The sequence below is a fragment of the Microtus ochrogaster genome, chromosome 8 (assembly GCF_000317375.1).
Source record: "Microtus ochrogaster isolate Prairie Vole_2 chromosome 8, MicOch1.0, whole genome shotgun sequence".
In the NCBI taxonomy this organism is placed as follows: Eukaryota; Metazoa; Chordata; class Mammalia; order Rodentia; family Cricetidae; genus Microtus; species Microtus ochrogaster.
In genome coordinates this window covers 33,112,380-33,124,617 of record NC_022015.1, presented here as the reverse complement: position 1 = coordinate 33,124,617, position 12,238 = coordinate 33,112,380, and the positions used below count along the sequence as shown (strand labels likewise).

Genomic DNA, 12,238 nt, shown 5'->3' with positions numbered 1-12,238 from the left:
TGAGCTCACTTCCTCTTCCTCCCAGCATTCTGTTCTGTTTACTCCTCCCACCTATGTTTTAACCTATGAGGGCCAGTCAAGCAGTTTCTTTATTTTTTTTTTAACCAATGACCTTCCTCCATCATGCAATCACGTCATGTATTCATGAACAATTTGTCATGTACACTCTAGATTGCACAGGTGAGAGAACACATGTTTGTCTGAGTCTGATTTATTTCATGCAATGTGATAGTTTCCAGCTGCCTTCATTTTCCTGCAAAGAACATCATTTTGTTCTTCTTTGTAGCTGGATAAAATCCTGTCCTGTGTATGTTTCATATCGTCATCCCTAGGCTGGTCCATAGCTTGGCTGTTGTGAGCATCGCCGCAGAAAACTGATGTGCAAGCATTTCTGTGAAATGTTGGTGTGGAGGCCTTTGTGTGAATGCTCAGGGGTCTTGTAGCTGAGTCACATGGAAGTTCTCTTTTTGGTTTTTGAGGAACCTCCATAGTGGGAAGTGTTTGTTATAAGTTTAATTTCTTTGATAAATATCAGAATACACAAATAATCTATTTCTGATTACATCAGTGCTTCTAAATGCATAAATGTAATCCTCATTGAGTGATTTATTGCAAAAAAACCATTTGTAAATGTCTTATATTACTTTTAGTCATAAGTGAAACCCACAAGAAACCCCTCTTCGGTCTCTCAACTCTTACTGATAATTTGTGGGCTTTCTCTTTTATCTTAGCTAGTCTTAGTAAAGCAGACTTCGTTTTATTGACATTTTATCCAGTTGACCTCCAGGTTTGTTGATAATCTATATTTTGCTAACATTTGTTTCTTTTTATTTCTTTCTTCCTGTGGCTTAAATTGGATCTGCTCTGCTCTTCCTACTTTCTTAAGACAGAATCTCTGTTTCTTACGCTTGCCTTCTGTTCAGATGAAGACCCCAAAGCTGTGGCTTCTTCTCCAGGCATTGCATTAGCTACATCCCCAGATTAATGTATTTCATCTTCACCATCACTCGCCTTGAGTGCCTTAAGGGAAGACAGGCAGGGAGCTGCATAAACTAAACATACACCTACCGCCTGTCATATTATTTTACTTTTAGGTGTTTACATAAAATAAATTAAAACATTGGGGTATAAAATTAAAACATTGGAGGTATGGAAAGACAATACATGAGCGTTCATGACAAAATTGCTCATAACTGCCAATAACTGAGACATCTCCAGTGTCTACCCATTGGTATAAGAGTTAATCACCCACCAATTGCAATGGAAAATGGTCATGAAGGTTTCCAGTGTGCTGCAGGTGTGTGCAATACGGATAATCAAAGCCTCGGGCTGCGTGGTTTCACCCACACTGGACTTATTGCAGTTCCAGGAAATACAAATTAGGCTTTAGTACCAGGAAGCACCAGTGGTCTCCTGGGGGAGAAAAGAGGAAAGTGTGCAGCCCTGAGCCACTCACTGTCTGGACGGCAGTGAGGAGTTCGTGGGTGTGTTCCTGAGTCAAGCTCACTAAACTGTGCACTCTGTGTGCTTATCAAACATCAGCCACGCCTGCTTAAAGCTGTTTGAAAGAGAGGAAAGGTCCCACCCAAAGGAAACTCCAGACCCAGAACCACAAAGCAGCGACGCCCCAGCTGCTTGCTCTGACCATCATTTGGGAAAGCTGACACTCGTAATCAGCCGCTGTTAGTTTGCCATGCTGGAAAAGCCACACAGGAAAATCATGTTACCATATTAAGAGGGGCAAAGAATAAATAAAATTCAATGGCCATTTATGCTCACAAATAAACATAGTCAGGTGTTTGCAAACCAGAGGGCAGAGGGAAGCCCCTCGCTCAAACAGCGGGCATCATCATGCCCACTCACATGAACATGCGCTCCTTGCTCCTCCAGATCTGATTGACTCTGCATCGGGAGCTGGAAACCTGCACAGGAAGATGAACAAAACACATGCCATGGCGTTAGGCCATGAGTCACCACCAGAAATGTCAGGAGGACATGCATGAACGCTAGATGTCATAGCAGTGCTCAGCCTACAGAAATCCAGGCAATGGGAGCCAGCTTTACATCTTCCCCTGAGCCACTCAGAAAATGCGTTCCAACGGGTCCACTTGTAGAAGCAACAAAAATATCCAGTGTGTGGGAACTGGACTCATGAAATATGTGGAACATCTTTATCCAGAAAGCTGAGAGACATTAAAGAGGATGTAAGTAAATATGGAAATACATCAAGGTGGTGGGCTGCAAGTCTCAGTCTTAAAAACTTACAAAGATGTAGAACTACGGGAGGCACAGGATCCACATACAATAAACATGAGAATTTACATGTACAGGAATAACCTCCCTGCCTAAGGAGCTAGGTGTGGAAGCTTGTTTGAGACTTGGTGTGTTCACTGGGGTCTTCCCAGGAGTAGAAAGAGCAAGAAACAGAGAACCGATTGGGGTGGGCCTCTCCTTGCCTTCCTGGGTATTCCCCTGCCATGGGCATGAAGAAGAACATGCAAGTGTACTCCCAAAAGGGACCAAGACAGAGAGAAGACAGTTCTAGGAGCTGGGGCTTCACAGCCAACTCCTCAGACAGAAGAGGAGAGCTGTTTTCATACTGATATTAGGAGCCAAGAAAGAACCGTGGGCAAAGAGAGCAGAGGAAGAGTTTGGGCGCTAGAGAAAGCCAGGAAGGACCAGGGCACCGTGCAAAGCTGCAGGGGGCCTCAGGGGGCCTGTTGGCACAGATAAGGTCACTGAAATCAGGAAGTTGCTCCCCACCTTGTGGCTTCTTTCTGAGAAATGGGATTGGTTAAGAAGGAGAAGGCATATTGGTATAGGCTGGGACAATGGTGGGAAAGGGGCAATAGATCACTGGAGGTTGTACCCCCAGTCCTAAGTTCTCTGTGAGAAGGACCTCCATGGTGGAGAATGGGCTGAGGATTAGGCAGGACCCTAGTCTCTACACTTTCAGGCCTCACTCCAAACAGCCCCTCCTTGTACCACCGCCCCCCACCCCCACACCACCACCACCATAAAGCTGCCCTTTATCAAAGCCTATGACATCTCATCCTCATACTTGAGATCCCTGAAGAAACCAAGAATTACTGGATCTGGAATCTGGAACCCCACAAACTAGCATTTGTAAGATGATTTTTGAGGCAAGCATCATGGAGCCAAGAATGCTGGGCCTAGGCAGTCCCCGGGGTCTGGACTGCATCAGCAATCAGACTCAGGACTATGAGATGAGTGGCAGGAACCCTAGCCACAGGAAGCTGGTCATTACCCTCTGCAATGGGAATGGCCTCTCTTCTACCTGGACATGCCAGCGCTGAAGCTCCCTTGTCAGGGCCAGACACCTTCCCCTCACTACCCATTGCCCTCTGTCCCTTTCACTTGCAGACAATATCATCATGGAGCTTCAAGCCAAACCTCCCCATGGGGCACACTTGGAAAGATACCCACCACACCTATCATGTTTAAACGGCAGAGATAGTGCACCACAAGCTTCAGCAAGGGCAGAGACATGAATGTGGTCCTCCCACGGTGACAGTGCCGGTGCCTGTGCTAGGGCAGAAGGTTCTGTGTCTACCTTAAGAGCTGATCCCACCCAATAATCCTCAAAAGAGACTGCCCGGGGATCAGGAAGTGGTGATGAGACATAACAGCTCTGAACAGGCAGGTAAGAGGGACTCTAAACCCAGGATCCTGATGAGACTGAAGTTGGGCATAGGGGCAAAAGGCCCAGGGACACCCCCCACCGGTGATTTGCTCTTTAGGTCCCATACGAGGTGTTAAGTGGGCTGTTTGCTCATGTCATGGCAATACCTTGCATGCCTTCCCTGACCTCTGAGGTCTTTGGTTGGGGCAAGTGTCCATCTCCTCCTAGTACAGCCAGTCTGGCTGACAAGCATGATCTCAGAGGACCACATGGGGATAAGGTGAGGAAAGCACCCAGGGATGGGCAGAGGGCGTGGTCTCTGCTCCTTCCTCCCAGTTCCAGCCCTCTGCACAACTCCAGTTAGGCAAGCCCTCTCCTGTGAGCTGCTCTGCCAGGAGCTGTAAGGGCTTCACACACAAACACACACACACACACACACACACACACACACACACACACACATGCCCTTGGAAACTTGGCTGAAGCAAGATAGAGCAAGGCTGCAGCTTCCCAGCTCTCAGCTGCCTTCCCCACGCTGAGGGTGTAGGGCTGGGTGGGACCTGAGAACACAGTGTCCCAATTCCAACTCTTATGGAGTGACAGAATGCTGGAGGAGCTCCTGTTTCGCCTCTGGAAAGGGACAGTTGTCTCTGATGTGAGGGGTCCCTTTTATTGTGTGGGGTCTCCTGTGCAGTGAAACTCTGGGTTTGTTTCTCCCATGTTCTGATCTTGTTGCAACAGACCTAGACAGTGACGGAGAAGCTGAACACCCTCCAACGGCAAAACCCACCTCCCTCTCCTGGAAGGAGGTTTCACCTAACATCCAGGGGGTCCTGGGAGCCTACAGTTGGACACCCAGTCATCTCTACCACAGTCCTGGTCCCCATCTCCCTCCAATACCATGAGCCATGATCTCTCACTCTGAGGCCCTCTGCACCTTCAAGGGTAAGGTCCAAGAAGCAGCACTGACTCTTCAGGAGATCCTGAACGAAGCCATGAAGCCCTTGGCCCCTTCTTAGCGGCCGGCAGTCAGAACAGACTCAAACCCCCAGATCCATCACCTAACAACCCCCACGCAGGTGAGAGCTTGGGGAGAGTGGGTTTTCAAGTACATGTGTTCGTGGGTCTATGTGCACCCCTGTGTATGCACATGAAATCTGTGTGTGCCTGTGCATTGCCATGTGTATGTGTCTACTTACATATGTGCTGAGTGTCCACCTGTATGTGTCTGTGAGCATCTGTATATATATCTGTGTGCACCTGTCTATGTGTACACTCGTATGTGCACCTGTATGTGTCTGTGTGTGCATCTGCATGAGCCTGTATGGATGCCTCATGCATTTGTATATGCCTCACCCCGATTACACACCTGTATTCACATATGGGGGGATGCCTGCACATATCTGTATGAGTCTGAGCTGTAGCCTAGCTGAGTGGTAAGCCTGGGGCTGATTTCTGGTGACCATGATCCCCTTAAGCAAATGCTCATATGAGGGGCAACATGTCTCTGTTTTTAAGATTATCACTGTTTTAAAGATGAGTTTGTCCACTGACTTCTATGGGCATTGGGGGGTGGTGTGTTGAGGCTGGGAGCTTGGTGTTTGTTCCCTGGGATATCTGTACTTGCCAGAAGTACATTTGCCTGGGGCCATGCCTGTCTATGTGGCAGGAGTCTGCTATCCTTGTGAAGCCTTGTGTTCTGTATGTGTACATGTGGCACGAAGGTAAGACTAGATGCCCTGTCAGTGAACCTAAGTTAACTATGGGGTTGCTCTATTAGGTGTTGAGTTAGGAGGAGCAGGGACATGTGAACTTCCTGGGTACCTGTCCATGGCATCTCCAAATCCAGGGCAGGAAGCTCGACAGCTCCAGGCTCCCCAGGAGCCTCCAGTTTGTCTGCTCCTGTCCCCGAGGCAGAAGCTTAGACTTGCTGCTGGGAATCCAGAGGTGCTTCCGGTCGCATAAAGCGACAGCTGCTTCTTCTCTCAGAGAAAGAACTAGCCGGGAGAATGAGGTATTTGGCCCATGCCCATAGCAGATGGGCAACAGATATCAGCAGAAAGCAGTTGTAGTGGGTCACAAGGGCTGCATCAGGGAAAGACCTGGGCTATTCCTAGCTCAGCTCCCAGACAGGTCCGTCAGAGATAGCAGTATCAGTGATCCAGATATGCAAACAAAGGGTCTCTGAACCAAACCAGACCATAGTACCTGACCTTCGAAAACCTCAGATGATCAGGTCTGACCCCGGTTAGACCTACCCAGGCCTTTCTATCACATGGTACCCTTTATACCCATACTGGCAGTGAACTTGTCCTATCCAGCCAGCTCAGGACAGGTACCTACCAACCGTCCTGACCTTCCCTGCTCCAAGGAGCCAGCAGAGCAGATAACCTATGGGATTCCCTATTCCTAGAGCGTGCCTTCCACCTATTCTGAGAGCATCTGCAGCAGGAGGTGTCTACTATGGCTTTTCCAAGTAGCCCAGTGAGGATTCCACCATAGCCCTGATTGACAGAAGAGTATGGGGCTTGTGTGTAGGTGTGCTGTCCAAAGTCACAGCCCAAGAAAAGGGTGACATGTGAGCCCAGCTCGTGTTCTAGTATTCTGCTACATCTGTAGTCTCTGGGAGAGAAACTACACGCCAATAGATATGTTAGAGGCTCTGAACTCTTAGAGCAGTACAGAGGGTACCTAGGAAGCCACCCTCCCAGGAGCCCATGCATTTTGACTCCAAAGGCCGTTCCACGGGATGGAGGACAGAGTAGCTGCCCTGGGAGGATGTTTGCTGACTAGTGTCAGAGGCCCCAACAGCAGCATCTTCTCTACTCTGGGCTCTGTCCTGAGGCTTAGCTTGGTCCCTAGTCTGAGAATATCTTCCTGGGACACCTGGGGACTGCAGAGTTGGTGGCGGCTGGATTCTGCGCTGGTCACCGGCTGTGTTTCTTAACAGCACCCTAGAGACAGAAGGAATATGGAGAAAAGCCTGGCAGTTGGTCCTCGGCTACACCTGGTCTGATGTGTTCTCTGTGAAATGAGCCAGTGTGCTCAGCAAACTAGCTGGACTTCCCTGTGTAGTCATGTGAGGATGTACCAAGGACAGCCAGGACAGTAACCATGGAAACAAGCAGAAATTTTTCCAGCCACTCCAAGTGAATAGGTTTATTTATGTGGTTGTGTTTTAACCCGTGTGTGTGCGTGTTCCTGTGTGTGAGTACAGAGGCGCATACATGCTGTGGCACATAGGTAAACACCAGGGCACAGCCTCAGATGCCAGTCTTCTCCTTCCACCTCGTTTAGTCAGGGCTCTTTTTCACTACTGCACACGCCGGGCCAGCTGCTCTGTGAGCTTCTAGGGAGTCTCCTATCTCTATCTTCCATCTCTCTGTGAGGACCCTGGGATCACAGGTACCTGCTACCGTGTCCAGTTTTGCATGAGTTCTGGGAATCCGGACTCAGAATCTCATGCTTGAACAACAAACACTTTGCATTGAACCGTCTCCCCAGCCCCAAATACGTGGATTTGCCTGTAAGTGCAAATGGTGACTAAATGCACCCACGTTTCAGGAGGCCTAGCCTAGCCTGGAAAGCCCCTGCGCCAGCTAAGAGGGGAGATCCCACTCCTCAGCAAGGCACAAAAGGAAGCCTATGTCTACTTCAATGTGACTGTCTTTAGCAATTCCACCCTCTGCAGGGTCTCTGAGCCCAGCAGTGCTGCAAGGCGGAGCTGAATCCCACGGGGTAAACCTTGCTGAGTCACCAGCACTCCGGCTAGGCCTTGCTCTTACTACTGACCGCATATGCCTTCTGGTGACCCCAGAATTCTCTCCTTGTTACCTTTCCTCAAGTCCGGCCACTTGCTCTAAAACAGCCTCAGTCCCTTCTGATACTGCTGGCCTCTGTTCACTAATTCCTGGGCCTAACGTGACTCCAGCCATAGCCTCTCCCTAACTCAGGGGATGTGTCCTGAGCCCAGAAGAGTCATCCTAGAGCTGGAAAGTGTCCAAGGCCACCATCCCAATTGTTATTTGCTTCTTCCTATAGCCAAGCCTGAGAGACAGCCTCACAGTGCCGGGATATACCCTCCGGGATGGACGGTGTTTGTCTGATACTTGCTGAGCTGAACTGTCAGCCCTAAGAAGCAAGCCTGGTTGCTATAGCCTGTGTGAGCCAAGCTGTAGGCAGTAATGGTGGGGGACCGTGGCATATGAGGATGAGGTCTCTTCTGTACCCAAGGGAACTCAGCTCAGGAGGTTGCTGGCCTCTCCCACACCTCATTCTTCTCCCTCTGCTCCCTCAGGTGGCATTGTGGTCACCATGTCTGCCAGAAACAACAGCTCAGATGTGACCGAGTTCATCCTGGTAGGATTTCCAGGCTCCCTGGGGCTCCACATCGGCCTTCTATGGCTCTTCCTGCTGGCTTACATGCTGACCGTGACAGAGAACTTGGTCATCATCACAGTAATCTATGCCAGCCCCTCGCTGCACAAACCTATGTACCTCTTCCTCAGCAACCTGTCCTTCCTAGAGGTTTGGTACATCTCCGTCACCGTCCCCAAAATGCTGCTCAGTCTGCTCTCACCCAGGTTCCAGCGCATCTCCTTCACAGGCTGCATGGCACAACTGTACTTCTTCTTGGCACTGGCCTGCACCGAGTGCTCGCTCTTGGGGGTCATGGCCTATGACCGCTATGTGGCCGTCTGCAACCCCCTTCGCTACCCAGCCATCATGAGCCCTGGTCTCTGCAGCCTCCTGGCTGGTGGTTCCTGGTTCTCTGGCTTCACCATCTCCCTAGGGAAGGTCTTCTTCATTTCCCGCCTGGGTTACTGCGGCCCCAACATCATGAACCACTTCTTCTGCGATGTGTCCCCGCTACTGAACCTCGCCTGCTCTGACATGTCCGTGGCAGAGCTCGTCGACTTCCTCCTGGCACTGCTCATCCTGTTGGGGCCCCTGGTGTTAACTGTCTTCTCCTACACAGCCATCCTCAGCACCGTGTTGCGCATGCCCTCCGCCGGGGGCAGGCAGAAGGCCTTCTCCACCTGCGCCTCGCACCTGGCCGTGGTGGTCATCTTCTACTCGGCCTCCCTCTTCATCTACGCCCGGCCACGGGCCATTTACTCCTTTGACTACAACAAGCTTGTGTCAGTTGTCTACACAGTGCTCACACCCCTCATCAACCCGATCATCTACTGCCTGCGGAACCAGGAGGTCAAGCAGGCATTGCGCAAGCTGCTGCAGAGACTAGCCCAGGCTCTGGGAGCCTCCTCCTAGGAGGAATCATGCTTCTCCAGACATGAGCCTGCTAACCAGCTCACCAGAACCGAGTTGGATGAGCAAGACAGTTTGGTATGCCCTCCCACCAGTCCCTGAACCCTGCTTAGGTCTACACAGCCAGCTGCCACACCATGGCTCCCAGGTCCCAGGCCAGGACCCCCTCAGGAGCCCTTGTCTGGACCCATGCGAAGTCTGCCCTCGTGTGAGGGCTCTTTCCAACCAACCAACCGTGGTCAACCTATAGCTGCAGCCTCTGTCACCTGAGGAGATCAGAGCAGACCATGACGCACCAGATTCCAGAGGAAGAAGTCAGCACACACAGAACTTCTAGCTCTACATCCCATACAAGGGATGCAACAAGCAACAGCAGCCTTGACGCCCACATACATAACCCAATACCAGTGGCTTCTGCTGGGAGGCTTGTCTTCCAGAAGAAGAGGCCTCAAGGTTGCAGAGGGTAACAAGAGAGGGGAACAAACAGCTTGGGGAAGAAGAAAAAGCAGGTAGACCCCAAGAGACTGAGAATACCGCTAAGCAGAGGCAACCTGTCAGCTGCCTGATGAGCGCTAGCCACTCTCCAGCTCCACCGGTCACCTGCAGCGTGAAAACGAAGGCAGGAAGGGGACCCAGGATACACACCTCTGGACGCTAGCAAAAGGCAGGAGTTGGGCAAGGACCTTCTCACAGAGATCTGAACTCAGTATCCTGACCTTCAGACCATTCCTGAAGCCCACCACCCAACAGACCACAGGCACCTTCTGTCCTGAAAGAGCTGGGCTGCCTGCTACAGGGCAGGTGTCTTCAGAAGACCCTGACTCCAGCCAGGGTTCAGCCATTAGTGTCCATGACAGTTACAGACCAAGGATCCCAGCATCCCAGTCTCTGTTGGAGAAGACCTTGGTCTGTTCCTCTTGAGGGTGATGGGCAGTGAGGACCCCAGATCACATCTGCCATACTGTTCCAGATTCCCCCAAATGTGCAAAGGACTCCAGGCAGTGTACCTTCCAATGCTACCTTGTTTCTAAAGGGACCAAGGGTTCTGAGGACTCATACCGCCCTACCCCAGTCCTCAACTCAGTCGTATGTGGGTCAGGAGCTGTGTGACATTCTGTGGGTTTTTATCTGATAATGATTCTGAGCAGCATTTGCAAGGCCATGGAAACCTGTACTACAGAAGTGTATCACTCTCAAGACCATTATAAAACACACAGACATATCAAAGCTTCCATTGACACCTAGGTACTGCGCTAAGCTATGTAGAACAGGTATGTTAAAAGATGGCCAAGTCCTGGAGCAGGGGACTCACAGGGTCACAGACACATAGAGTGTAGGTATATGACAACAGAGTCTTCCACGTCCTGGGGAGGTGGTCTTGGTAGTTCCAGGAAGTGATACATGGCCTGAGGATCTGGGGTGTCACTTGTCTATAAGGGAAATTTGAACAAGAGAAGAGGAAGGGGGGATCAAAGCCAGGCAAATTAGGAGCTCTATGCATATGCTAACCCAAGGTCTGTTGCTGGTAGCCACCTGGCTAGTGAAAGATCCAGCTCTGTATTTGCAATAGGGAGGCCAGGGCCCTGTCTTACATATCCATGCACAAGCATCTTGCCCTACAGACTGATAAATGAATGACTCTAGATCAAAACTGACAAGCACACCCTCTTCCCAATACCTGTAAACTCGCCTTCCAAACATGCATAGTAGAAACCAGCTTGCTGATTCACCATTGTACTAATAATAAAGTATATGCAGTATCTGCCCTATCTAGGTGTTGCCCAACCCAACAGACACCAGAGAATCAGGCAGCCTACAGCCCAGTCCAACACTGAAAGCCAGAGCCTGGTGCCTGCCTCCAGTAGGCTCTTCTGGGTGGCAGGACCATGTAGGGACATGTGTTCTTGAGGATGGACAGGTATTGTGAAACAGTACAACTGAATATGGAGGCCTACAGGCCCAAAGAGGACAATGCCAATCTCAGAGGCAAAAGGCTCAGGCTCAGGCCCAAGGTTCAGGCTCAAGTCCAAGGGCTCAGACTGACCAAAGTCTTTAGATTCCCTAGGGCTTACCTAGTCTCTCACTGAATACAGAGTCACCGAATCACTCTGAGATGCAGAGCAGGGACATGGTCAACTTTTTATTCTAGAAAAACACTTGTGAGGAGAAGGGAGAGAAGGGGAAGAGAGAAGAGGAGAGGAGAGGAGAGGAGAGGAGAGGAGAGGAGAGGAGAGGAGAGGAGAGGAGAGGAAGCAAGAGATAAGCTAAGGAGAAAGTGCTGAAGGAAGACAGAACTGGAGAGAAAGATGCAGAGGCGTCAGTGGTTGACTGTTGAAAGGGAGAAAAAGTTAAAAAGTATGAGCCAGACTTGGTAATGGACACCTTTAATCCCAACACTTGGCAGGTAGAGGCAAGTGGATCACTGGGAGTTCAAGACCAGCCTGGGCTGCAAAGTGAGTTCCAGACTATTAGGGTTACACAATGAGACCTTGTCTCAACATAAAAAGAAAATGAAGCCGGGAGATGGTGGCACACGCCTTTAATCCCAGCACTTGGGAGGCAGAGGCAGGCGGATCTCTGTGAGTTCGAGACCAGCCTGGTCTACAAGAGCTAGTTCCAGGACAGGCTCCAAAACCACAGAGAAACCCTGTCTCGAAAAACCACAAAAAAAAGAAAGAAAATGGAATTAAGTTATAGTAATAATACACCAAGAATTAGACAAGAATTGCTCAAGAATTAGACTCTTGAGTAAATTGGGAGCATGGGGAGCATGGGATGGGTAGAAAGGAAGGGGAGAAGAGAAAAATATATAGCTCAATAAAAACAATTTTAAAAAATAAAAGAGTCAACTCAGCAAGGGGTGGTAGGGAGCCCTGGTTAGGGAGATGACGATGCTAGTTCATTCCCTGGTGGTGAGGGAAGCAGTTGAAGATGAAAGAACAGGGTCATGGCAGACCCTGGGAAGCTAAGGGCTCCTGGAAACAACCTGTCAATCATAACTCAGACCCACCCTGGAACCAGACTCTGTCCCGACCTACAATTCTTCAGCTACAGAACCTCAAACGATGATCACCAACCATTACTGATCTCCAGCACAATGAAACCCTACCTTGTGCTCACAGATCCTGGTCTTTCTCAATCAATGATACTCCATAGGCTGGGCCCCTCTGAGAGAGCCTCTTCTCAGCCACCTTCTTCTCAACCCAAACCTCCACTGGGTTGAAAGTCCTGCTCCTCAGCAGCTTAGTCATCCCCATAACGTAACCCACCATGTACTATTGGGCCTCTGATTGTTCATAGGATGAGCCCTACAATTCTTTTTTTTTT

The 12,238-nt window shown here is 50.0% G+C and overlaps 1 protein-coding gene across 1 annotated transcript; it reads left to right on the top strand.

Annotated features, from left to right (window-relative positions):
- The first annotated feature begins 4,687 nt into the window (after positions 1–4,687).
- Positions 4,688–8,914, top strand: LOC101985601 (olfactory receptor 226-like). The gene is made up of 2 exons (XM_005351466.2): positions 4,688–4,722; positions 7,941–8,914. The coding sequence occupies exon 2, from the start codon at positions 7,958–7,960 to the stop codon at positions 8,912–8,914; it is 957 nt and encodes a 318-aa protein (XP_005351523.1). The 5' UTR covers positions 4,688–4,722; positions 7,941–7,957.
- The last annotated feature ends 3,324 nt before the right edge of the window (positions 8,915–12,238 follow it).

Coding starts and splice junctions, on each gene's coding strand:
- LOC101985601 (XM_005351466.2), top strand. CDS start 7,958: ATGTCTGCCAGAAACAACAGCTCAGATGTGACCGAGTTCATCCTGGTA.